The 27982-nt window shown below is 37.6% G+C and overlaps 1 protein-coding gene across 1 annotated transcript in view; it reads left to right on the plus strand.

The window, feature by feature from the left end:
* The window catches only part of LOC588938 (Down syndrome cell adhesion molecule homolog), a 45245-nt gene extending 17921 nt beyond the window's left edge, over positions 1–27324 (plus strand). Inside the window, exons 7-34 of the mRNA XM_030994428.1 lie at positions 105–401; positions 5390–5662; positions 6092–6370; positions 7278–7397; positions 7705–7878; positions 8231–8527; positions 9151–9282; positions 10073–10246; positions 10721–10791; positions 11199–11430; positions 11965–12111; positions 12500–12655; positions 13200–13339; positions 13799–13952; positions 14312–14429; positions 14833–14993; positions 19353–19451; positions 19925–20113; positions 20914–21035; positions 21848–22025; positions 22587–22809; positions 23027–23151; positions 23488–23691; positions 24020–24136; positions 24517–24831; positions 25148–25379; positions 25679–25929; positions 26373–27324. Of these exons, the coding sequence (XP_030850288.1) occupies positions 105–401; positions 5390–5662; positions 6092–6370; positions 7278–7397; positions 7705–7878; positions 8231–8527; positions 9151–9282; positions 10073–10246; positions 10721–10791; positions 11199–11430; positions 11965–12111; positions 12500–12655; positions 13200–13339; positions 13799–13952; positions 14312–14429; positions 14833–14993; positions 19353–19451; positions 19925–20113; positions 20914–21035; positions 21848–22025; positions 22587–22809; positions 23027–23151; positions 23488–23691; positions 24020–24136; positions 24517–24831; positions 25148–25379; positions 25679–25929; positions 26373–26746 (5354 nt within the window). The 3' untranslated portion in view covers positions 26747–27324. The remainder of the gene's footprint in view (positions 1–104; positions 402–5389; positions 5663–6091; positions 6371–7277; positions 7398–7704; positions 7879–8230; positions 8528–9150; positions 9283–10072; positions 10247–10720; positions 10792–11198; positions 11431–11964; positions 12112–12499; positions 12656–13199; positions 13340–13798; positions 13953–14311; positions 14430–14832; positions 14994–19352; positions 19452–19924; positions 20114–20913; positions 21036–21847; positions 22026–22586; positions 22810–23026; positions 23152–23487; positions 23692–24019; positions 24137–24516; positions 24832–25147; positions 25380–25678; positions 25930–26372) is intronic.
* The last annotated feature ends 658 nt before the right edge of the window (positions 27325–27982 follow it).

Consider the following 27982-nt stretch of genomic DNA (forward strand, 5'->3'; position numbering starts at 1 on the left):
GTTAGCACACTTCACAAACCAAACCCTTGAATCTTTGATTACAGCTGCTAAACTAATCATGTTAGCACACTTCACAAACCAAACCCTTCAATATTTGATTACAGCTGCTAAACCAATCATGTTGGCACACTTCACAAACCAAACCCTTCAACCGGGACCCAATCTACAGCTATCATGTACAGTAGCAGGGAACCCCACACCCGACGTGACCTGGCTTAGAGATGGTCTACCTATACCAACAGACCCTAGATATACATTCAATGACGTCATCAATGAAGATAGTGACGTCATCAGTTATTTGAATATATCTCGTTTGGTGAGTGAGGACGGTGGATTGTATCGGTGTGAAGCTACAAGTGAACTAGGGGCTGTGCAACATGAAGATCGCATCAATGTTATAGGTAAGATCATGATAACTCATTATTTAATCGCTTGAACACTGCAAAACACCAGTATGGTATTGAATTTTTTTGACACCATTTATGTTATTTTTAACACCGGTTTAGATTTAAGCATGTATATAATAATTACTTGGTGTTAAGTAACATGGTGGTGTTTTATGCTCGGTGTTGAAAGTATCATCACGTGATTTCGTTTAAGGTGGTTGATTGGTCGAATAAGTTTTCACAAAGTGTACGCGCGCTTAATGATTACTTTACACGTGTTCACAGAAGAATACATTTATCATGATTTGTTAAGCAAATTATGACAATGCACATCAATTTTGTGATGTGTATTTTCCTTTGGCAATTATTGACCAATAGATTATTCGTCCGGTCTTGTTACAATTACATTAACGTTTTAGCAATAGATATATTGATTATAAGATTACTAACCAAGAAACAACATGCATATTTATTATATATTCGTATACCAGCCTGTATCATTTAAATGTTAATCTTGAAATTACTTCAAATGATCTATGTGATGGAGTTAGTGCAATGGAGGTTAGAATATACCTATTGGTGGACAGTTGTCAACATCGATTATGAATTATCAGTTTACCATTGGTTCTTCTACCCTGGTCGATAATGGTCGATAATAGGAAATATGGAATGTGGGACCATTGGATCAACAAGAATATAAACACCAAAAGTGGAATTGAATTTTTTATGATTCCAGATATTGTTGTTAATCTACACCAGTAGGAGTTGTCAAATATTACCACCAAGAGTGGAATTGAATTTGTTATGATACCAGATATTGGTGTTAATCTACACCAGTAGGAGTTGTCAAATATCAACACCAAAAGTGGAATTGAAATTATCTAATTCCAGAAAATGGTGTTAAGTAACACCAGAGGAGTTGTCCGATATAGATACCAAGAAAGTGTTAAATTGAACACCCTTGGTGTTAATTTTAACACTCTGGTTTTTGCAGTGAAGGAAGCTTGTTAAATGAACGGATAAGATTTAGCAATAGTATCAGACAGTAACAAGTAATACATTGGCGGGTTATTTAGTTATTTAAATAAGTGATTGCGTGGATGACTTATTGTCTTAGTGATGGATTGTCTGAATGATTGATATTTTAAAATGATTGATCATTTTAAGAGTCGATTATTTAAAAGAAATCATTGTGTGAATGATAATTTGTTTCAGTGATTAATTTGTTTTTGATTAATTGAATATTTGATGAAATGATTATTAAAAGCATTGCTTATTTTAATGGTGATGTTAGATAGTTGAATAGTCGATTATTTGAATGATTAACGGATTGGGGGGCTCGAATAGTTGATTATTCGAATATCTGAAAAAAGAATGTTTGATGAATGATTATTTAAGACATACGAGGCGGGGAGAGAGAAATGTTTAGTTAACAATGTTCGGGCAACCATCAATCTTAGTTCAGGTCTCGTCGTATTAATCAAATCTTACGTAACACACTTTGAGTTCATTTATTTTTAAACATTATTCATCATTTACCATTATTCATATGACATGTAAAGGTGCACCTTTAATAACTATTATGACAACAAACGGTTTCATTTTCCTCGTACACCTCAGTAGCTCAATAATATCTTAAGGAACTAAAACGTTGATATTCGGGGAAGAGACGACGGCCCTCCGGGCAAATATTATATCTCTCAGTTTTATATTAAGTGTACATTAAAATGTTTAAATTCATATATTGTTTTCTTTAAACAAACAATTATTAAATACATATTCACATTTGACAAAGCACAGACTTAGCATAGTATATGAAAATCATGATATTTGCTAATAATCTCATATACAAAAATAACATTTTCGTAAATGATTTTACAATGTTATTCTAGTCTGAAATGGAAAAGAAAAACACGTTTACATTTCAATTACATCTTGATAATCGCTGACCAGTTATATAATACCAGAAATTATACATTTTGTTTTTTGCTGTACAGACTGCGGTTAACATGGTTTGTAATCAAGTGAGTGGTCTACGTTTTACTGCAATGCTATTTCCCTTATGAACGCTATAACAGAGAAAATACAAACGACGCGATGTTTATACGTTTAAACATAATTTCCGAAACAAGAAGGTCTAATATTTCAACATAACAGTGAATGTAAGTTGATGCGTAAATGGAATGTTATTTATAAAAAGGAGTCTGACCTAAAGGAAATTAGCAGGGACAGAGAAGATAGAGGTAGATTAAAAGAAAGGTGAGAAGAGCAAGAGAACAGAGAGAGATTTATCACCCTCGGATGAAGGCCTCTGAACTTTGATATGCTAATTATATTTTATGGCGTGTAGTTTTATCAGGGGGGGGGGGGGAGAGCTTGTGTTACTATTGGCAACCAAGCAATATGACAGTTCGATTCGCTCTCAACACAAGAGCCCGGATGTTAATAACATGGAGTAAGGCAGGACAAACATTGTGCTATGTTTACTCATCTGTTTGCAGGGTGTAATAGATAAATGCGTCATTCGTGGCCGTGCATGGCGGAGCTACAGAGGGCATGGAGACACCTGCCCCATCGAACGATGGCAAATATGGGGAGGGAGAGGGGAGGAGGAGGGAGAGGAGGACGGGGAGGAGGAGGGGGAGGAGGAGGGGGAGAATTTAAAAAAAAGACAAAACAATGTAACAAAATATTTCCCCCTAAAACTGATTGAACCCCCATTTCCCCTACCCGGTGGACTTGTTAATGTATGTTACCATCTGCCGACTGGTACCCCCCCCCCCTCGATGGCTGGACTCATGCTTCGCCACTAATTGGTGTGACTCCCAGGTTAGCCCACTCCTAACACCTTACATCAGGGATGGCAGCTATACTAGAATCATAGTCTTATATTTCTTACGTTGATTATGGTGTGTTTCAAGTCAGTACGGATTTAAGATTAGCTAGAGCAAGTTAGGGTCGAATAGTAAAAATGAATCCTCATCATTCAAATTTCCTGCGTTCAATGAATATCAAAGGAAAGCAAACCCCAAAGATAGAAATTATATTAAATTGCTTAAATATGTTTCCACAAGAGACAATGAGGACTTGCTTGAAAAACATCTGATATTCAATATTTGACATCATGTGAATACCTGAACTTTATTATAAACATTTTTTTTGTGGTCCGATAATATGAACGGTCTTCTTTTTTTTAATTTTTTTTTACCCGGAATGACATCAGTATACACACGGAGCTGTACATTGTTTACACCATCATAGTTGAGTTGATGAATTACTTCTTGTATGAGGGCCAAGAACAAAACTGATAATGCGCGAGACATTTCTGGTATTTTCATAAAATGCCATAGTCTTTATATAAGTGAACAATGTGTTATTTCATAATGTAGAGATTGGAAGTTGTTTAGTCTGTAGAATCCATTGAGGAACAAAAAAGAACTCATCTCCAAAAAATAAAATTAAGGAATAACATTTTCAGAAGTATGAAGAAAACATAAAACGTCTGTGCCTGGATCGTCAGGCGGACTTTAGTTAAAAGTACAGTATGTGGGCCCTTTTCGGATTGGGCGAGGGCGTTAGAAAATGGCGCGGGGGTTTATCATTCTCTTAACTTTTTCCCCATCTGATTGGCCCCCTTTATAGATGTAAGCACAGTCCCGCGACATGCGATGGTTTAAGTATCGTGGTGTTGGTATGGTCGAGTGGCTATACATGTAAGTCAATCTCACACACGTGTACTGAACAAAGACGACTAACAATAAGTAACCCGCCTCGCGCTAAAGATGGCGTGTGCCCAATAGAAGGAATACTAAACAACAGGGATTTATATAGGATCTAAGCAGGCGTATCAATAGCATTATACGTGTCGGGGTGGACGGTCAGGAAAACAATATTGATACCTGATAAAACTTTTCATTTCATGCCGGGGTATTTTAATAACTGGTGCTTAACTACTAGCGACATTTAACACTAGGTAAACATAGATCATAATAACGCTTATTTCTACTTCTGATAAAACGATGACCCGCCTACTCTACTCTACGGCAAGAAAGGTCCCATGCTGTATGGTAATATCGATAGATAGATTATTACTGAAGAAAATGCAATATATGAAGGTTATAGTGCTATTATGTATGCAGATGATATTGCTTTTTGGACTACCAGTGCATGTATCAGAAATCCCTCCGAATAATAGAAAAGGCATACATTAGGGCTGAAATATAAAATAGAAATCAGTAGAAATGGAAGTTAGCCTCGATGATCATTTCAAACTTCAAAAATAGACTAGCTTACTATTAAACAATTAGTTTTGTTGTTGTCTTTATTTAGTTTTTTAATTTGTATTGAATAAAATATTTGTGTGCCTGTCATCATAGCCATTTAAAAAAAAATTAAAAACCGGAAGGGTTACTTTAAACACTTGTGTGTTTCTTTTTCCCTTTAGATTTGTAAAATAGCTCTATGGAACACATTTAATACAGTAATTTAGAGGATACGATCGAATGAAACGAGATAGAATGCAAACAATATTGTGAAAAGGGCTTAATTATGTGGCCAGAGAACATTTAGGGAAATGATTTTTGTAATGACCTTTGTTAAGTAAAGGAAGATGAGGGATGATGGGAGAGAGAGAGAGAGAAAGAAAAGTGGGGAGAATCAGCATACTAAACGAAACACTGCCTTTGCTAACAATCGTATGTTTTCACGTTTTAGTAAAGAATCCTGCTGATACCAGGGTAACAATTTTGATTCAAAAGTAATATTGAGATTGGTTTGAGCATAGTGCATTTAAACTACCCATGCTGTACTGCTTTAGGTATCTGCCCGGTATGATGGCGCTCTTCAATATGCTCGAAATGACGTGTTTACTATTCGGGCAGGTTGATTTAAAGTACCCCTATCCGGGATGGAGCTAGCAGGTAATATATATAAAAACAAAAGAACATGACAAACGTGAAAAGTTGAACTTGCCTACAAATAATAATATTATCTTTATGATTTAGGTCGTCCTTTAGTACGCCCTCTACCGGATGTTATCGCTATCGATGGCACTGATGTCTCCATTCATTGTCACGTCGTTGGATTCCCTATCACATCTATCACGTGGTACAAAGGTTTAACTACTCTACCGTCTTCTATGCGACACAATGTCTTTCCAAATGGAACTCTCGTCATTGCTGACGTCACATCTTATGGAGATGGTGGAGAGTATACGTGTGTGGCGAGCAACGCTCGTGGGGATCGATCAGCATCTGATATGGACCTCATTGTCAAAGGTATACTATAATATTAAACATATCCCTAAATCAATTTTTTTTTCTCTCTCTTTCTTTGTCAATACAAAATATATTTGACTCTGCTTGCATGGAAACATGTCAGATAGAAACTACAGTTGCTACTTTCCATCTGGTGTATATATAAAAGGAAGTTGATATTTACATGTGCCATTTCTGATTGAAATACATGAGCCTGTAGTTAAAAACACTTTGAAACTTGTTTTGCCGGTAGTAAATAAGTCTTGGGAAGTCTTACTATCGGGATAAACTGAACGAAGGTTCTCCTTAGAATTCATCCCTATAAGACAGAATACAGGTCTATCGCCCTCTATAGTAATGGAAATACAGTCAATATACTGTTGGTATTGGTATTCCACCAAGTACAGTTTGATTAAAGAAAAGTCTAATTTTGTTGTATGCACCCCACAGTTCCTCCGGTCATTCAACCCATCGAACCCCTCACCCTTCGACAAGGTCAACGAACTCAACTGATGTGCATCGTGACACGTGGTGATTACCCTATTCACTTCCGATGGCTTAAAGATGGTGAGACTATTCCTCATGGAGTCGGAATTGAGTTTGTAAATGGCACGTTCTCTAGTTCCTTGTTAATAGCTGATGCTTCTACTGTGCATGATGGTCGTTACACATGTGAAGCAAGTAACTTGGCTGCTGCAGTCAACTATACAACAGCTCTTACTATACAAGGTAATATGTCTTTTCTTGTTGCTTATGCCAAGAAGACAATGTCCCGGCATTTCAATAACATTTGAATACACAGAATGTTGCTTCCTCATGTTCCTTGGTAAGGACCATTCCTGTTTGCACTTATGAGGCAGGATTCTCTTATTGATTTATACCCCATGATACAGGTAAAAGAAAGAATTACCTTATGTCATTATGATTTAAAGGTTACGATTGCTGTATACCATTGTGATAATGGTTGGAGTATGCTATTGTCATAATAGTATGATTACTTTTTACCATTATGGTAATGGTTTTGTCTTTCATATCATTAAATTAAGGATGTGATTACCCTTCGTCAATCTTATCTTTACTTCATACTTGAACCTAATGCAGCTCGGTTCAGCCTTCACGGGGGTGTTTCACAAAGATCCTAAGTTGAACTTATCTCTAAGTTGGACTTAACAATATTATGGAAAGCCGTTAGCATCTTTGAAACATGTTGTAAAAGTTATTTTACAAGGTATAAAATGTTGATTCAAATCATTCATTTTTTCTATTTTCATTGGAGATTTCATGTTCTTGATGTGGAATTCATGAAAAGTATAGAATACTTGAATTTTTACTTTTGAATATATTTCATTATAAGGCTACAAATGGCTCTCCATACTATTTTAAGTCCAACTTAGAGATAAGTTCAACTTAGGATCTTTGTGAAACACCCCCTGTATGATGATTATGGTAGGAATCCAAAGTGACCAACATTAATTGGCGCCATATCTACTCATTCTTTCTTAGCAAGACCTAACTTGCAATGGCGCCTTTCTTTTTGCGAGAATAGCTAATGGCAGCAAAATGTTTTCAAGACACCTTTAATGTTGGCAGCTATGTTTTAATACTCAATGTCTCTGTTGTATTCATGTCTTCACAGTGCCACCACGATTCGTAGTGGAACCTCATAACACAGCGGTAGTCCTCAACCATACCGTAGTGATTGCATGTATGGCTAATGGTAAACCAAATCCAGATGTACAATGGAAGAAAGCCCCTGGTAAGAACTTCATCTATCTCTCTTCTCCTTGTTAACCGAAACGTTCATCATCTTTCCCCTTTTCCTCCTCCCCACACCCCCTCTCTCTCTCTCTCTCTACATAGTTTCGTAATGATATTTCCATTCGCTATAAACTCTTTCTATATTTCATTAATACTGGTTATTCTCTTCTTTTTTATTTTTTAGATCCACCCTGAAAGACTTATAGTAGTGTTAAATCGTTTCAATTTGTTGTGTTAATTGCTTCAGTTGTGTCCTTTGCTGACGTTTTTGATATAGAACTATTTCATTATTGACTTCATGACAGGTCCAATTACGACAACAAACTTCCGTGACCTCCCGGATGACCCCAGGTTTGAGATGCAGGAGAATGGATCTCTTGTGATCAGAGAAGCCCGCGTAGAGGATGCTGGGTATTATCTATGTCACATCAGTAACAGCGTCGGGATGGAGAGCAAGACAGCAACACTTACTGTTTTTGGTATGAAGCTAAATCATTTTCTTTTGGATCATACTAGAAACTCGAAAAAAGAGATAGATGTGCGTTAGTCTCCTCCAATAATTATGTTCTTATGTATGCTTTAGAATGCAAATACATGTTCACTTTACGACGACAATAATTTGTTTTCAAATGTTAATAAAAAGGAAAATGTATTACCTGCTACTCGTTTAACTAAGCACATATGTAGCACTAATTGCATCTCTCTATAGAATAATTATATTTCCTTCCCTTTACGCACGTTGGAATTTCAATGTTTCAAGATCATAATTTGTTTTAGGTGGAAACCTATTCATAACACCCATTACATGAACTCTGTATGTTTTATGTCTAGTACCTGCTACGTTTGAGCAGCAGCAGCAGAACGTGACTGTAGAGCTGACTGAGAGTATCACATTAGAATGCATAGCTACAGGTCATCAACCTCTAGAGATCATGTGGTCTAAGAATGATGTCCCTTTCAATCGACTAACCACTGCACGCTATGACATCGAGACAGTGACTGATGGGGATAGTGTACTATCTAGTATGACTATCTTCTCTGCTGTACGTGATGATACAGCCACGTATATCTGTCTGGCTCAGAATCTACATGGTGCTGATGAACATGTTATCCAGCTTTGGGTACAAGGTATGACTCACTCACTAAATACATTTTTGTTCATAAGGTAGTGACGTCTACTCAGGGAACTTATTCCCACGAAGTCTGGGCTTTTCTCAACTATTCTTCTTTTCATGTTCACGTAGTATTTCTAGAGGTGATTTTGGCCTAAAATGCTTCCTTGGGGAACCCCGCATCTTATCGACATGGATTATTTAATCACGTTAAGCATTGCTACCACTTGATGCCAGATAAACGGGTATTATCAACGTTGTGCTATGCAGGTCGTCTTAAAACTAATCATATGTAAATTCTTAACAATAATTTCATGTATAATATGAAGCCGAGAATGGTCTTTGAAAAACGTTATTCATTAACAAACAAAAAAAACGTTCTTCAACAAAAGATACGGCTGTATATTGAGAACATATAGAGGGCGTGATTTTAGGATGAATCACAGAAGATAGATTTCTGCATCTCAAAATCAAAAGGAAAATATAATTTAGATTAAAATCTTTCTGATACTGTTGTTAATATGACATTAGGGCCTAAATACATACATTAAAAAGTGTCAGTTTTCTGTAATGATATTGTACATTCACTTCAAGGAAGATGGATCTTGCCAATTTCTTTTTTACTTTTGTTTCTTACAGAAAAGCCCGAGCCCCCTACTGACTTACACGTTGTTAACAAGACAAGCAGGGGCGTGTTATTGTCATGGCAACCATCATTTGATGGCAACAGTCCTGTGACGGGTTTCACACTTGAATACAAGAACGCATCAGGTGAGAGTAACTTAATACTTCGATACTTGTAGGATAGATATATCGTTACTCGTTCATGGCACATGACACCCTTCATTTCCTGCACCGGTCGAACGGTTCTTAGTGCGTATATTGTTGATTGAATGAAGTTTGAAGTTTGAAGTTTATTAACAACAACAAAATGTATGTACATCATTAAACAAGTATGCAAGGCAAAACAATAGAATACAACCTGTACATAATGTAAAAAACATTGAATTACTGCAAAAGCTTAAAGATAAACTTGAGTTCTGGTTAAAAAAAGAAAATCAATTCTCGCAGAATCTAACGAAACTTACACTGAATGTTCAAGATTACAAACAAATGTCATGTGCCAAACAATTTTGGAAGAAAATGTATACTGGCTGAGTAATGAGCAAAGAAAGATAAGGAAATCAAGTAGTACTAGCCCCGACACCATTTGGGTTGTCCCATATACATCTTTCTGTGTAGTGTGCTTGTTACTTTACCAAGACTGAGCCAAATTGTATTGAATTTGATGACTCCAGAACCTTGCAGTACACACCAATACTCACATGCTACATGATCAACTCTTTATGATGCATTTCACACCTTTCTTTCACAATGCAATCACGTTACCAGAACTCACCTTTATCTTTAATCAATCTTTATTCAGCTTCCCTGTCAATTCAGTGCGCGATTTTGACGTAATAAAAATAAATTTATGAATGAATGGCGTTGCGTATCGCTTCACATATTTACCTCGTATTAAAAAATAACAATAAAATGCCTATATGTTTCTCTTTGTTAGATGCATGGCAAACGGGTCTCCCCCAGGAACATGTACCAGCGGATTTGATTGGATATCAATACAGCATCAAGCATCTTCATCCTGCATACACATACCATGTGAGGATATTCGCCTTCAATGCGATTGGAATCAGTGATCCCAGCAAAGAGATTCTCTTTGATACGGAAGAAGAAGGTTGGTATATTTGAGGGGTAGCGTAGATACGGGAAAGGACAAGGGGACATGTGTCCGTTGATCGAAGTGGGTGAAACAGATCCCAATCAGAGAAAATGAGAGAGAGAGAGAGTGGAACTGAGGTGAGGGGAAAAACAATAGCGAAAAGAACCTCGCACGCGCTAAATCTGGGACTAGTTTAGTCGTATTTTATAATAATAATAATAATATTTAATTTGTATATAGCGCTTAATACAAATGTCTCTAAGCGCTTTACAAATATAATATTGTCTTGTTGCATATTGCTTGTTAATGGGACATATATTTTATGATAAGAACTAAAGTCAGGAATAGAGATAGAACACAAACCCATACAATATCGCTCTAAAACATCTGTAATAACGAAGTTTGTATGAGTGCCATTGTGTAGTTGCCCGCATGGACTGGTATTATTTATATATGCAATCACATATGAATGGCACTTTTTCATTTCAGCACCATCTGGGATTCCTTTGAACATTGAGATTGAAGCCTTGAGTTCTCAAAGCATTCAGATAACATGGAGGGTAAGCATTCAATGTGTTCCATCTATAATTCACATTCTATTTTTTATCGGTAAAAATGGAAATCATATTTTGTTTCTTCATCACAGCGCAGTAAAGTATATTTATATAGTAGCTGCGCTATATAAATTGATCCAATTGTTATTATTATGGTTTTCCCTTTCCAATTTGAAAAATAAAATACAAATGCGAAACCTTGTGATTATTATTTTCTTTTCTGAGGTATATAGAGAGGCTCATGTGTAAACGTTAAACCACTGCATTAACTGATATCATCTTTTTTAAATATTAACATTTTATAATACCATAATATCACCACTATAATTCCATTGTCGTAATACTGATTATACATGAATTTATTTGTGTTATCATTGTTTCATCATTTATCATGCTATTCTTCCGATCCATAGCAACCTCGAGCAGACCTTCAGAATGGTTTTCTACTGGGATATCACATTCAGTATTGTGATCCAGATTCACCCTTTCAATCTCGAATAGTTCCAGTTGAGACTAATTACATTGAGAGTCGTACACTCACTAATCTCAAGAAGTTCACGCGCTATACTATTCAACTGAGGGCTTATAATCGTGTCAATGTTGGGCCCTGGTCTCCTCAACAGTTTGTTACTACCCTTGAAGATGGTAAGGCAAAACACATTTTCATCCTCTCTCATACCCCTCCTCCCGCGGCAGATCACATTATCTGATTTGATAATTTGCACACAAAAAATGTTACGTATCTTAAGATAATGAAGATAAACAGAATACATTTATTTGGGAACACGCATTATTATTTTTAATGCTGCTTCAGCTAAGCTCATTTTAAAGAACCCGAGTAACGACTATATATACATTATATATACATATTTATATGGGCTCTTTTATTTAGTTATTGTATCTGGAAAAGTGTAGAAACTAAATAAATAACAAATATTCATAATGATGACGCTTTCTTAGGCCAATGTTTGATACTTTTTCTTGTTTGATCAATAAACTGGAGTGTCATAAATTGAAGGTCCCGAAATACCTTCGTGTCTCCCAATTTTCAGTTACTCCCCGATATCTTTCCTTATCTGTCTATTGCTATGTATATATCTACGTGTTTCCCCTATTTATTTCAAACGATCTTTCCCTATTTAACAATCAAACTTTCCCCACTTGCCATCTCCATTCTAGTTCCCAGTGAGGCTCCGCATGATGTGTCTGCGAGATCAGTCGGGTCTACAAGTATTATGGTCTTCTGGAATGCACCTGATCAAGTGTCTTTGAATGGAATACTACAAGGATACAGAGTTTACTACAGACCAATCAGAGAGAACGAAGGTAGGTTACTATGGAAACAGAGTCTACTACAGACCAATCAGAGAAAACGGAGGTGTTACCATAGTCACCGATGTACCATCATAAGTTTAGATTTGTTATGACAATTGCAATATTATCCCTATGAAAACCAATTTTAGAATGCAATATTTTTCTTTTAGACTTGCCAGTGGCTTTTTATTTAAAGAAAATGTTTGTCATGTTTTCCTGATCAATATAATGATGAATGAGTCGCAAATGATATCCTATAATTTAATTTGGTTTTGGTTTTCTTGGTAGGGGAAAAGGGTCGGACAAAATAGCCTACTCGTTTTCCCTTTAAGTATGCTTTAATAGTTGGGACGTTAAATACATCAAGGTTTTTTTCTGTCTAATATATCTTTTTCTGAAGACGAGCTGGATTACCAAATCTACGAAACGACGGAGTTATTTGCTGAGCTGCACAACCTACAGAAGTTCACCAATTACAGTTTATCAGTTGTTGCTCATACACGGGTCGGGGAAGGAGTGAGAAGCGAAGAGAAGATAGTAAGGACAGAACAAGATGGTAAGAATGATCAACAGTAGAGTTGAGTATAGTAGAGTACGAGGATGAAGGTCACCAAGAATGTGTGTTGGCTATACAGGAAACAAATCATACGCTGTAGTTTGAGATTCGGTTTGGTAAGAAAAATGCAAAAATAAAAAGTCATGTTTTGTTCTGCGATGTAAGTCATGTTATTATAAATTCTATTTGATTTATGAAAATATACGAGGAAGTAGTCAAATGACTATTCATACAAGCCTTAAAACTTATCCTTCCCGTATCTGCACAACGACCATAGGACATTTGTTTCAGAAGAATTACCCTCGGACAAAATACAATCTGGACAAGTGCTCTCACCGGACACATCCTACCCAGAGGTGATGGTCCAGGACCAGCAGGCAGTTGTCCTGAAATCGTAATTTATGTATTCTTTTAAACTGAAACTTTGGTTTTGTTAGATCATGCACGAATCATTATCTTTGTTTGCAGTTTGAAGTAGTTATAAAGCAAATAATGAGCAATTACCAGAAGTACTTCTCCTCTTTCTCTCCCTCTCTCTCTCCAGTTCCTGAAGCACCAGCTGATATCAAGGCTCATGCTGCATCCCCTACCAGTATCATGGTGTCTTGGCTTCCTCCACTTTATCTCAATGGAATCATAACACACTATCATCTTAACATCCAGTATCGAGAAGGGGAAAACGAGGTTAGAACAAATCATTCATCCAAAGGGTTGGAATCTATATATTTGATAACATTTCAATATACAAACAATATAATTATGAAATAATTATAGAATTGCGTGTTTGAAACTTACTGGTGGTAGTTTTGACATTCGTCAACTATCTTCCACATGCCGAGAAAATTCAGATCAAGAAAATGGCGGGAATATAAATGCTGTTGTTTATAACTAATTCACTCCAAATAATCGACCTTAACGTCTCTGATTCCTTCGACATGTTCGTTATTGTCTTCCGTCAGGTAGCGGGAAGTAGAGCTACGATATACCTATTGAAGATTAAAGTAAAGCCTACCTTCGCACCAATGAATTTCCTTAACCGGATGCCTAATCTTTGTGTAGGCCAACGTTGTATTATTTCATAGTCATGAAATGTAATGTATGCGGCACTTGAATGAAGCTACTTTGATCTTGATTTTGCGACAGGTGCGTCAGGAGAAGGAGCTGGATCCTACCACGTATTACTATCTAGTTGAAGACTTACAGACGGATTATGAGTATGACTTCTGGGTAAAGGCAAGCACGATAGCGGGACAGGGAGAGTCAAGTCGAATCGCTACTGAAATACCCATGTCGAGAGGTAAGATTTTCCTTTGAAACCTGCATGAGGACGAGTGGAAATTCAAATTATATAATTGGTTATAACAATTTATATGATTGTATTGTTTATCTAAACTCGCTGAGTAATAAAATACGAAGGTGATTTTTGTGTTAACGCAAAGGCGTTATAGTGCATTTCGTAATTATGAGAGCTTATAAAAAGGTCTTAAAGCGATTCTGATTTCCCGAGGTTTCAATTTTTATATATCATCAAGGAATACAATATTTACACGCAGACTATATTTTTGTAAATCTAAACAAAGCAATCTGGGTTTTTGTACATGTACATCTTTCATTCATGTAAAATAATAAACAAATGGAAATGATTATTTTCCTCAGTACCGGCTCGCATCATGTCCTTCTCAACGACCTTAATGACTCCCTGGAAACGAGGCGTGACCTTAGATTGTCTTCCGGTAGGAGACCCTGTACTCACTGTAGAATGGAAGAAGAACAGGTAAGCTACGACCACAGCTAGACATAATACATAGGGTTATGAATAAGGTCTAGACTCAATAGAATATTCATACTTAGCTGGATATTGATGTATAAAATACTGCAGCTACATTATGATGCAGATTGAGAATTTTCTTTTAATCAAACAGAGTTTTGGGTTCGAAGTATTACTACAGGAGGAAGAAGTTTAAACAGCAAGAAGTTGCGGTTATTCTTAATCCCAAATAATGTCAGTATACAATTATAGATTTCCTTACGTGTTTATTACATGGTCTGAATATTTATGCGATGTCATTTGTTGATTGCATGTTGCGTCATGTTTTAAGAGCAGACTGATTGCAGATTACCTAAAGTTGTAGAACCAGACTGTGAAGATAAACGATGATGTCTAATTTTGACTGCAGGTTGCCTAACGTGTTAAAACCTGACGGACGAATAGATATCCTGGAGAATGGATCTCTCGTCATCCAATCAGTGCAGTCAACGGACGCAGGAAACTACACCTGTCGTGCGATCAATGAATATGGGTCTTCAGATTCTATTACTGTACGGGTTCAAGTACTGGGTAAGTAGGCAGAGAAAACGGTTAATGCATGCGCATGCGCACCAGTGCATGCTGAACTGGTGCAGGCATGGACGGATTGCTGCATGTTATGTACTTGCATGAACATAATTACTTTCCCTCTTTTGAAAACTTAAATTGAATAAACTTCCATGAATATTGAATCTATAATTAACTTATGTTATAAAAGCTTGCTGTGATCTTGCATGTGTAGGCCACATCATGGGGAAAATGATAATATTAAACATGATAAATCGATAAAATCTTTCTAATGTAATTTAATCAAATGCATGAAGCATGAGGGAAACGTATTATAATATAGAAAACGTGCATGCTCCTCCCCAACCCGCATGATTTATAAACATTTTGCATGATTTCATTAAAGAATTAATTGATTTATCAGCCCATATGACAATATCTAACGTGTGAATATATTACATTGTGCATGGTTTGGACTTGACCTAATTTGCATATTTCTCTGACGTCACGCCCGATGCAGTGGTGAACGATACTACGGGTAGTAAGTACCTCATTGCTTCCATCACTCATTTCAGACAAATGTTTTCATTATCTACTGTGAACCAAAATGCCTTTTATTCGTTCCGGCGAATAATGTGTATGAGACTAAATAGATTTAAAGGGATTTTAGAGCATTAATCTCCCATTTTGTTCAAGTATACCCTACAATACAACCTTCTACCGCATCTCCACGATTTGGACAGTTTCAACCTCTTCAACCAGTTTAAACTAGATTTAACCAGTTTGAACCATTCAAATTGATACAACAATACATTGCTTTCGTCGAGACGGAATAAAAACACCTTCTGGTTCGCATGAGACAAATTGGTATGTGTGAGCAAGAAGAGCGTTAACACTATGTAAGCTAAACCTTAATGCCCTTCTTCTCTCTGTTTCTATAGACGATATATTATATGTTTGAATAGCTTGATGTAAAGAAAAAACATGTTTGATCTGATAACCATTGCTATAATTTGCTCAGTAGAATCCTATCCCACAAAAGGCTTTCTTCATCTGCAATCCAATTTCTAGGTGAAAAATTTAATTCATACTCTAATAAATGCATTCAAAATTAAGAACGTTGGATAGGTCTACCCTTTTCATATCACTGTGACTAGCCATGTGTCTGAAATATTAGCTTTAAAAAAATTGTTTAATTGAAAGACAAATACTAAATTATATGGTAGGTTTTGATCAAGCATTGTTATTTCTTCATTAAAATTTCGTTTTAGACAAACGTGTAGAAATATTAGATGACTGTCTCTGTGTTGTTCTCTCATCATACGATGTTTAGTGCTTAAATGTTGTTTTGTAGGCCGAAGAATATCCCTTCATGACCGTCACCTCTTACTATTATCATGGAAATAAAACAATTACAATCAATACAGCGTACTACAACTATCAACCCTGACTACCACAATCTGTCTCCCACACACAAAATACGACCATTGACTTCCACATCGTGACTCAAACAATCCGACTCTTACACGAATCCCACACCTGGACTCCCACACTCGGACTCCCACACTCGGAATCCCGCACTCTGAATCCCACACTTGGACTCCTACACTCTGACCCCCACACCTGGAATTCCACACTCTTAATTACAATCTGACTCCCACACTCGAACTCCCACACTCGGACCACCACACTCTGACTCCCACACTCTGACCCCCACACTTGGACTCCCACACTTTGGACTCTCACACCTGGACTCCCACACCTGGACTCCCACACTCTGAATTCCACACTCTGACTCCCACACTTGGACTCCCACACCTGGACTCCCACACTCTGAATCCCACACTTGGACTCCCACACTGTGACTCCCACACCCGGAATCCCACACTCTTAATCCCACACTCGGACTCCCACACTCGGACTTCCCACACTTGGACTTCCACACTCTGACTCCCACACTCTGACTCCCACACCTGGACTCCCACACTCTGACTCCCACACTAGGACTCCCACACCTGGACTCCCACACTCTGACTCCCACACCTGGACTCCCACACTCTGACTCCCACACCTGGACTCCCACACTGTGACTCCCACACTGGGACTCCCACACCTGGACTCCCACACTCGGACTTCCCACACTTGGACTCCCACACTCTGATTCCCACACTTGGACTCCCACACCTGGACTCCCACACTCTGACTCCCACACTTGGACTCCCACACTCTGAATCCCTTACCCGGACTCCCACAGCCTGACTGACACCTGGACTCCCACACTCTAACTCCCCCACTGTGACTCCCACACCCGGAATCCCACACTCTTAATCCCACACTCGGACTCCCACACTCGGACTTCCCACACTTGGACTTCCACACTCTGACTCCCACACTCTGACTCCCACACCTGGACTCCCACACTCTGACTCCCACACTAGGACTCCCACACTAGGACTCCCACACCTGGACTCCCACACTGTGACTCCCACACCTGGACTCCCACACTCTGACTCCCACACCTGGACTCCCACACTGTGACTCCCACACTGGGACTCCCACACCTGGACTCCCACACTCGGACTTCCCACACTTGGACTCCCACACTCTGATTCCCACACTTGGACTCCCACACCTGGACTCCCACACTCTGACTCCCACACTTGGACTCCCACACTCTGAATCCCTTACCCGGACTCCCACAGCCTGACTGACACCTGGACTCCCACACTCTAACTCCCCCAATCTAATTTCCACACTCGGACTCCCGAACCCTTTCCACGTCACCCCAACTAGTTCCCTTTCAGCCTTATTCAGGTAATTAACCATTTCCCAAGGGACATTAGTAGTCCTAGTAATAAATTGAATGGGTATGCAATTAACGGAGATGTTTCTGTTCAGGATTGGCTGACCACAATGTTCTCTTTTATCTAAGTTGAAATGTATTTAATAGCTAAATAAGATTACATTATCATTTAATAAAAGTTTTGTTTACACTGCCATTTTAACAGGTATCCATCTTGTTGTGCACGTTCTTGCATGTATGATGTTTGCATGATTATGAATTTAAAGCTATATGAAATGTAACTCTGCACTATTTTCATGTTTCGATTATTTACTCTGAAAGTGGAATATGGTATTTGAATTTTTGTTTTGAAAAGTAAATAAATCAATATTTGCACACATAATGATTAAGAGCTCCACGTGGTAAGTAACACATTGAAATCGAATGTAAGCTGATTCAATTTGAGTTTATTTATTTTATGTGAGTATCTCGCATTTTACCTTTTCACTTATCAATGTCAACTGCATTACTCTAGTGTATAACAAACATCTGAATGATGCCTTTAGGATTTCACGGGAAAAATACAGTTAATAGTTTCAAATGACATCTTATAAAGATTCTCATATTGTATGCATCTTATTTTTAATCCTTACCCCAGATAACATTTATTGTTTTTCATCACTCGCACTTACAGTTAAATAATAGTTCATAGTTTTGCACCTATAATAGGAATGCTAAAATTAGGCTGTGTTTAAAGGAAACTTCACCCCCCTCCCCCCTCCCCCCCCCCAAAAAAAAAAAGGGTTAAGGAATGCTGAAGAACGAAATTTTCCTGCTTATTGATCTCCCATATTCCTTACGATCATTTATAACAGATTTATAAATGAAGATATTCTTGACATAAGTAATATCTTTTAACGTGATAAGGCGCAGCGATCTTCTTGATAATAGGTGCATTTGTAACTGTATCATGCAACCCTGAGGGTAGGATAGACGTTTAAATTAAAAAACGAAACCCATACCATTGATAAGGGGGAAATCTTATCTGAGAAGGCGAGAAAGAAAAAAAAATTGGTGAAAAATATATATTAGGGAAATAATCATAAGTCATTTATTTAAAAAATACCAGCATATAGCAATTTACAAATCTAATTCATTTTGGGGATCCTTTACCCCCAGAAGAGCACCACTTTATATTATGCAGTTTGCGATTTGACTATTATGGTACAAAAGATATACTAGCACACACGTGGGAAGGAAGCAGGCAACAATCAATTTGAATACGTTTACTACATAAACGACTTCACCTAGTACGTCACGTTACCATGAAAATGGTGATGCCCATGCAGTTCCCAGAAACTTAACAATACGCTAAGAATATTGTTTTTTTTTTATACCGCGTTCATCCACGTTGACGGGGAATCTTGCAGATTAATTAGCAACAATACAATAAATCTCTCAGAATAAGTAAAGTTGCTTCTTCGGGAGGGCTTTTCCACTAAGTTTCAGTTTCTTTAGTTAGTGCGTCATATTTCAAATTCATCAATTGAGTTCATGTATATTTTCTAAAATATGACTTCCTTTATAATTGATATTAATAGCCCCTCCTAATCCACCACAACTTACCATTGGCTCAACATCTAACAACGCAATCAAGGTCAACTGGAGGTCAACCGGAAATGGAGGCTCGTCGATTGTAGGTAAGTTAACTGAAAGATATCACTGTGAAAGACTAACATATTAAAAGTTAGTAGTGGATGGTAAAGTAGAAAATCGAAAAAACAATAATAAAGGATCATGGTATTGGCTATAACGTCTGATTATCCGACTGATATAATAGTCGTGTCCAAATCTTCAAAATTTCCCACATTTGTTTGCTAACTTGCCACAGAATTACATCCAACACACTTTTGCTTATTTCCCAAATATTTGAATTCTTAACACTCACATTATTTGTATGATTTATTAAACTTTGTTGTAACCACCGTTTTTATAAATCTGAGTAGCTTCACAGAAAAGGCCTTTATATGTGCTTCACACTTTTACAAAAGTTACTATTAGAGATTGTACTTCGTTGAGATATTGGGAGTTGACATACGTTTCCTTCCAAACACTCACATTGTGTAACTAGAAATAAGTCGAACGTTAATCATATCTTAATTTCCCATTACAGCCTTTCAGTTACTCTATCAACGGACACACGAGCAGACATGGGAACGTTTTGATGTGAATGCTTCTCTTCGTAGTTTCCGTGCTACTGATCTTCTATGTGGTACTGGATATAGGTTTTATATCACAGCTCGTAACAAGCTGGGTGTGGGTAAACCCAGTGATATACTCTCAGTCAGCACTCAAGGAGAAAGTAAGTACATTTTTATAAAGTTTATTACTAATATCACAAATAGATTTAAGCCTTGGAAATTATGAAAATTGAAACTTTCACAATTAGACTCATACTAAATGTCCAAGTCATAAAAAACATACAAATGCAATAAGAGAGTAATATTATTGGTAAAGTTACAAAGCTCAAGTTAGCATTTTTATTCTAAATTATTGAGAAATTTATTTTTTCATTTTTCATTTTCACTAATATAAATACAAAACAGACCTATTATACTTGCAGAATTTTGAATTGTAAGTGCAGTCACACGTTGAAAGATTGAATGGTATACACTCACATATCATATATTCCAAATAAATAAAGGTGTCCTTAAATTAGACAGAACAGGAAACGTTCACGTTTAAACCGAGAATATTTACTGGATCATGTTACTGCAATTTTACTTGGGTCGTTGAAGTTTGAGTAAAACTGCATATTTCGCCAGTTTTTAACTAGTTAAAATTTATGTTAGAAGCTCCACATTAAAATACTGTATTTTTGATACCATACTGATATTCACTTTCAATAAGCATGGCACAAAGAAATAGCCTCCCGTGACGTCATCAAATCGGGGTTTGTTTCTTATCAGTAGTCTTGTGCATTACATTTTCCAAAATTGTCGGTCTTTCGCTTATATTGAGCTTTTCCGAAGTTCTTACTTACTTGGAAACCATTGAGTATTATTTGAGGTTATAACTTTCCTTTGATATATTTCATCTCTTGATATGTGTAAGAAGTGTACTATATTTTTGCTATTGTTCTCACCCTTCTCTGTCTTCTAGTTCCCATACCGCCCTCAACGGATAAAATCGTACCATTCACTAATGCTTCCAGTATTACATTGGTTTTGGCCAGCTGGCAGAGTGGTGGATGCCCCATCGAGTCTTATAGCATTCAGTACCAGGTTTGGATTCAAAATCTTACTTTTATCAATTCTAAATCAATCTATTTTTAACCATTTCCGAGTTTTAATTTTCTAAATATGTACAGAACTAAAATTGGTGTTGTCAATATTTCGTTGTTCATACTTTGAATTTCATTTCAAATCAACCAAAGATATGTTCAAGTCTGGAATCTGATTTGAATGTTAGGTCAACATGCACCATACACCTTCTCATGTTTTTTCTTTGGGAAAACGGATTTGTTTACTACAAAATGATGTCATGGCGTGGAGAAAGTTCTATAACGACTCACTGGGAAAAACCCTGACATTTATCAATATTCAATATTCAATTCAAGTTGTAATTCGCATCAGGCTGGAGTAAACACATTTCAAAATTGAAGGAGATTAAAATATATTGAATATTTGGAGCTAGTTTAGATTTCTAACACTATTCTGTTACATTAGTATTATTCGATTTGTGCCAAATCAAGGTCATAATCGATAATCAAAACAGACCAATCCTGCCGTGCATCGTACCTGACATTTATAATTGAAGTGGGTTGAAAGAGGGGCTCTGGAACTTCATCTGTGAGTGTGATGCACGATGGTATAGTTACACACCCGTATGGGTAACTGCCTCGTCAAAAACAAATACTTTGCTTTAATGTTTAAAGAATCTCATGAACATGACCACGCTACAAAATAAAAGTCATACAAATGAAAGTAAAGGAAAACTTGCTTTGCAACGTTGAAGCAAACTATGTTCTTATTTTCCATGACCTTGTAGTATTACACTTTAATGAGTCATAATGATTTCGTTACCTACCTTACAGGTACTAGGGGTAGATGATTGGGAGAATATTGCAAATAATCTCCCTGGAAATACGAGAGATTATACAGTAGATGACCTTCGACCTTTGACCTGGTATCAGTTCCGGGTCACAGCAGTGAATACAGCTGGTCCGAGCGTGTACCCCTTCCGGGTCTCTACCGTAGCATTCAGTGGATCAGGTATAGTATATCTTTAAGAGTTATACCGTATTTAGTTAATTAACTACGTGAGGTGTCTCTATAAATTTGCCCTCCCCCTACAAATTCAGTCCTAGTGTAGAGATTTGGCGGATTCAAGAGAAGCGCCTCTTTATTAATAGAGGAGGATCCGGTATCGTCAAAATTAAAGAGGGAGGAATCTTTTAGAAATTTCTTAAGGCCCGTGGCTCCAGTAACGATATCATATCACCTAAGATCACGGGGGAAATATTGTTACTTTTACATCGCTGTTCTCTTTTCGGTGATGCTCATTGAGCAAGAATATGGTCATATAGGTAGTGTAGTTACAGCATGTACCTCTTTATCAACTCCGTGGCAGCTCTTACATGTTTGTTTCGTTGTGTAAAAAGAGAGAACGATTTGGTCCTAAACAGTATACTGTCCACTTAAAGAAGAAACAATAGGCTTAACATGCTAAGAGAAAGACGGGGCTTCAGACAAATGAGATAATAGCAGGTGGCTTGTAATTGTTATTGTACATTTCTTCATAATGTTATTTTCAACTATGCATTATATGAACAGGTACAGCACCTCCGATCAAACAAAGCACGTCAAGACCTTTAGCATTCTATGAAGACCCTCGCTTGTTCGGACCAATCCTTGGTATTCTTACACTCTTCGTCATACTCGGTTTCATCAGTTACTTCATTCATGGTTGTCGTCGACGTCGTAAGAAGTCGGTCAAATCCCAACATGTCGTCGTTGAAACGCTGAGTGGACGTGAAAGCAATGGAAACTCACCGTCGTAAGTATTAACTGTCATACTATTTACCATGTTTGCCTAGAAATTCAAAATAGTTGGATGGCTATCGAATGTGAATCTTTATTCTAAGATAATGAAATACAAGTAGGTTTATTACCAGCATGACGACAATGACGCAGGATGCTTAGTGATATTATTGACCCTGTATCACTCAGCGATGATGCCGTCAACACAGCTTTCATTGTTATCTTTTTCACAGACAGCAAAACAATAACCGTCCCACTGTACACTTACCACCAGAGAGGGAGCCCTTCTTGGGAGCTTATGAGAGAGCTGAAACAATAGCTGTGAGACAAACACCCTGGATATTCAATGCTGATGAAGGTAATGCAAAGTGATCATGATCTAAGAATCTAAGTTTAGCTTCTTTGTCTCGCTGATCCTCCTTTCTTCGTTTTGTTCTTCCTTTCTTTCTTCCCTTCTTCTTCTTCTTCTTCTTCTCCTTCGTCTTGTCCTTGTTCTTTTCTACTTCTTATTCCTATTGGTACAACTATCACTACATGCATATTCTGTCCCCATTTTATTTTGCTGCTTAACTGCAAATATTATTATCTAATTCATTTATGTTTAAATACAGTTTGTAGGAAATTGTTTGTATTGCAAATTATGTTTTTGCTAAGCGATTACTAATTTTCCAATGTGTTTATTTGTTCATTGTAGAAGAAGGTGATTATGCGAGTGAGCCTCGTCGTCATCGCGGACTAGCTGATCCATACGCTACCTTTGACTATCATGATGGATCTATCTATCCCAGTATGAGTACGTTTAGATCTGATGGGTCTAGTGCTAGTCTCAGTGACTGTGGTCTAATGATACACGATGAACGACTCTATGATATCCCTCCAGAAGAGATTGCTCACAGAGGTAAGCAATAACAACAAAAACAACAACAGCAAAATGTCAAAGTAGTAAAACAAAAGATCCCATGAAAAGAATCGTTTCTGATTTGACGATGATGTGTCAGAGCAGGTCACCATTATTTGATGAAGTTTTGTTATAGATGACGCTTTGTTGAAAGGGCAACATTTTTCTCTCTTTTTTTTTCTTCAAAGAATAGAATCAATGTTTCACATGTAAATAGAAAAGGTGCGTTATTGTTAAATGTTTCTTGATTATGTTATAAGATTGCTGGAATGCATCACGAGGAGGCATATTCACATTGATTCCTTTTTCTAACAAACAATTTTTTCAGGATATTGTCGTCGTTATCACACGTATGCACGCCTGGATGACGTCAGACCTGTACACGCAGGAAGTAAATCAGATGGACCTGGGTCACAGGCAGATAGTTCCTCCTCTCCATCACGAGGTATCTCATTGCACAGTAATAAAGTAGTTAGTCCATGTCTCAAGCAGATTTATTAATGAGTGTCAATCCTCTGATTGATTAAGTAACAATTCTATTTACATCGCTCGAAGTGGAAATCCACATTGATATTAAGTCAGAAAAGTAATAGAAACCGATCCGTGCACGTTTGATAGGAATGCAATTAAAAAAAGGGCAACGTAATCGAAACTTCGATAAAATCAACCTGAAGCAATGGCAGTAGCATTATCAACCACTTTTTGAAATGTACGAACAAATAATGACATATTACGTAACCGGAACATGATTTCTATGGGATATACACTTGGGAATTTAAATTACTATTATTACAAATTGTCAAATCATCCCATTTCCATTACCAGGTAACAAACGACCAAGCAATGGTTCTCTGTCTACCACAAATGAATCGTCAAATCGTGAAGAGTTAGAGCGGGCATACTCAACCGGCATGCGTATAGAGGCGGCGCAGTTTGAGCTTATCCAATGCGCCAATAAGAAACGAGAAGATTATTCACCAGCTTCAAGCTCTAGCCGCTCACATGTATCACGTGATCATCCTTCAGTGACCAATAGCGACGTTGAACACGGGATCAGGAACTTTACTGCGTCTCCACCCATGCCTACTGTTCCCGAGGCTAACCACTACGCACCTAGGAGATATGTTCATACACTGGAAGGTATGCATGTGAAGAGTGATGGGCCCTTCGAATTTTTGAGAGGGCACCGTCATCAAGGGAGGGGTGGTCTTGCTAGAAAAAGGAGCAAAAAGATGAATTTTTAGTGCATTGTATTGATCATTTTATTTTGAAGCAGTTGCTCTTCTTGTCAATGAATGATTTCTTACAGTTTTTAGTTATTATCTATGTCTTCTAGAAAAAAAAACAGAAGAAAAGAAATATTTAGATGAGATTTAGCGGAAGTAATGTGTAAATTTACTTTTGATCAAGTTGTAATCTCATTGTCTTGAATATATTTTTCTAAAATCATGTATAGGAGCCAGACCACGTGACCGTGCTCGTATGTCACTGACTACATCGCCCTCTCTTGTTCGATCAAGCGAAGAGTCGAGTGATGTGGATTTTGAGATGGAATCATCTGAACGAGGAAGCATTCACGTGTATCGTCCTAGCCGATACCGATCGAATCGCCGGGTACCAAGACGAGGTTATGTTACTGCACGATCTGTTATCAGAGCAGCTCGTGTACCGGGAAGAAAACACAGGCAGTAAGTACTTAACATTTAAACAGAGGCTTAGGCGTTAGCAAAAATGATGTTGTATTGCCCTTTGCGACCGACTAAAAAAGGTCATGTTACTGCACAGTCTGTTATTATTTTCAGGGAACCTCGTGTACCGGGAAGCTAGTAACCTGGACAGTACAAGTACACAAATAACTTGCAGGGGAACCTTTTTTGCATACGCTTTGCTCGTCTTACAAATATTTACTTTTACTTCCCTCTACCAATATTTTTACAGTCATTTGGAAACATACATAAATATATCACAATTCTATTTTTTTGCTCAGTCCTGGCTCTCATCCACATGCACGTCATCATCATGGTACTCCGAGTAGCAGCTCACCCGAAACCGTACGATCTCATCCGATTCACTACCGAGCACCTTCGAGTCCTTCCGAAGGCTATATTTCTCTACCTTACGAAAGTTTCAGTGCTGCACATAGCGGGGTAACAGACAGTGACGCTGATACGAGAAAACATTACGGTTATTACAGACGAAGAGGGAGACCTCAGCTCATTTGGACTCCTAGCGATAACTGTAAGTATCTGCGTTGAAGACTAATAGTAAAACAAAATACACAGGTAATAGTAGATGGATGTAATAGAGCTGTCCATATTATACAAAGTGAGTCAACCAATGAACAGCCATTTGGATAAAGTAAGTCTGTTTCGTTTTGAAGGATATGTGGTGGGGGAGTTTGGTAAGCTCGACAGGCTAAATATGGCGACTCCGGTTAGGCTGACGTCATTTTTTTTTAAAAAGACTTAAATAGTATCAGTAACGATAAGAGGTCAAAGTATAGGGGTTTAGTAGGGTGACCCGTACTTTCGAGACCAGTGCCTAGACTAATGTTGAACTTTTGAGATTATTTGATAGGAAAAGTTGTTTCGAAACAAATAAAACATTGTACGAATGCAAATCTTCTGCTCCTATAAAACATTAACCGATCATGTGATATATTGTTTTCTCGGTTTGTTTAGTGCCTCCTGGATCTATCAGTGACCCAGAAAGAGGGCGCCATCTACGTCATCCCAAACGGCATGCTACATCGGTTGGAGGTGTTAAGGTAGTACATCCTATTCACCCGGAAACAGTTCGGTATCACATCCCATCAGAGATACGTGAGGAAGGGGAATCACCTAAGAAAGATCCTAGATCATGTAAACCTATGATGATAACATCCTACCACTCACCACCACCACCACCACCACCATCACTACCACCTAAACGACGAGGTAGCCCGGAAGGAAATGAACAAGATATTGAAGAAGAAATTGAAATCCAAGTCATTGATGAATGCAGCAAGGCTAGTCCGATAGGAGATCAGTTTAGGGAAAACATATCAGTTGTATGAATTGAAGACAGCTGAACCGTGCGAATTGCGAAAGACTTTAGAATGTGTACAGTAATACTGGATTCGAAGTATTGACTTCTTTTGATTTTCATATTATGAACCAAAAAGCCAGAAATTGTTATCAACAGAATCCATTTGTAAGGAGGTGCGACATATAAGACGAGTTCAGCTGCTGAGGACTTAGTAGTTATGACCATAAAGATGATAGGTCTTTAGTAAGACATCGCTGCAAGTGAACAATATGATACTGCACTAGATGCCTATTACATGGGTCGAACTATAGGGTTAGAGTGAGAGTAATATGGTAAATATAATGAAGTCTGGCATTGTGTATATTTGCCAAATCAAGCCAAACCGGATTATCATATTCCACCCGACATTTCTTGTAGAGTCAGTCTCGTAGAAGCGGTCTATATCGTGTTATTACACAAGCTAGCCAGGGTTCAACCTGTAGGTGAACTTTATAGGAGTGTTGTGACCGAGTGGTTTAATGCGCTTGAATGGGGATGCGAAGGTCGAGGGTTCGAATCCCGACCCGACACTAATATCCTTTGGCAATATATTAACATGCACTTGCTACTCTCCACCTAGGTGTGTTAAATGGGTACCCGGTAGGATGCGACCATCATTGTTGGTCAATCAGTTTTTGAGCGTCAAGTAATGTCTGGCTGGAATGCTCCACAGGGAGTGGAGATTGTGCACACAGTGTGTTAGAGCAAGTATTGAATCCAATGACCGGGGTAATAGTATCTGTAAAGCGCTTAGAGACATCGTAGATGTATTAAGCGCTGTATAAAAGCGGATTATTCTTCTTATTATTATTATTGTGTCTGAGTCACTCTTGAGGTTATAGTGATTAGGAATTCCAGTGCAACCCGCCAGATCTACTCAGAGTTTCTGAACATGTTTGATCAGCTTTAAAAAACTCCGACAACAGAATAAATCTATCGTTTCTATTTTATTCCGACTGTATCTCCGGGATATTTAATTCCTGTCTGTCGTTGGTTACCCGGTTACCTTCGTTGTTATTGTCAACGAGAAGACATCAGCATATTAGGATTTTTGATATGCAAGTGAACACTCTGTTATGTAAACATATTTAAGATTATTAATACATGTATTACATTGTTATTGTCTGATAAAGATAACCAAACTAAAGAAGAAAAAAAAATCAGAATATTGTTATGAAGGCATCTGCTGCAGTATATACGTTAAAAGGTTACCATTCCTTAAACT

Source organism: Strongylocentrotus purpuratus, unplaced genomic scaffold, assembly GCF_000002235.5.
Source record: "Strongylocentrotus purpuratus isolate Spur 01 unplaced genomic scaffold, Spur_5.0 spur5_contig_851, whole genome shotgun sequence".
Classification (NCBI taxonomy): Eukaryota; Metazoa; Echinodermata; class Echinoidea; order Camarodonta; family Strongylocentrotidae; genus Strongylocentrotus; species Strongylocentrotus purpuratus.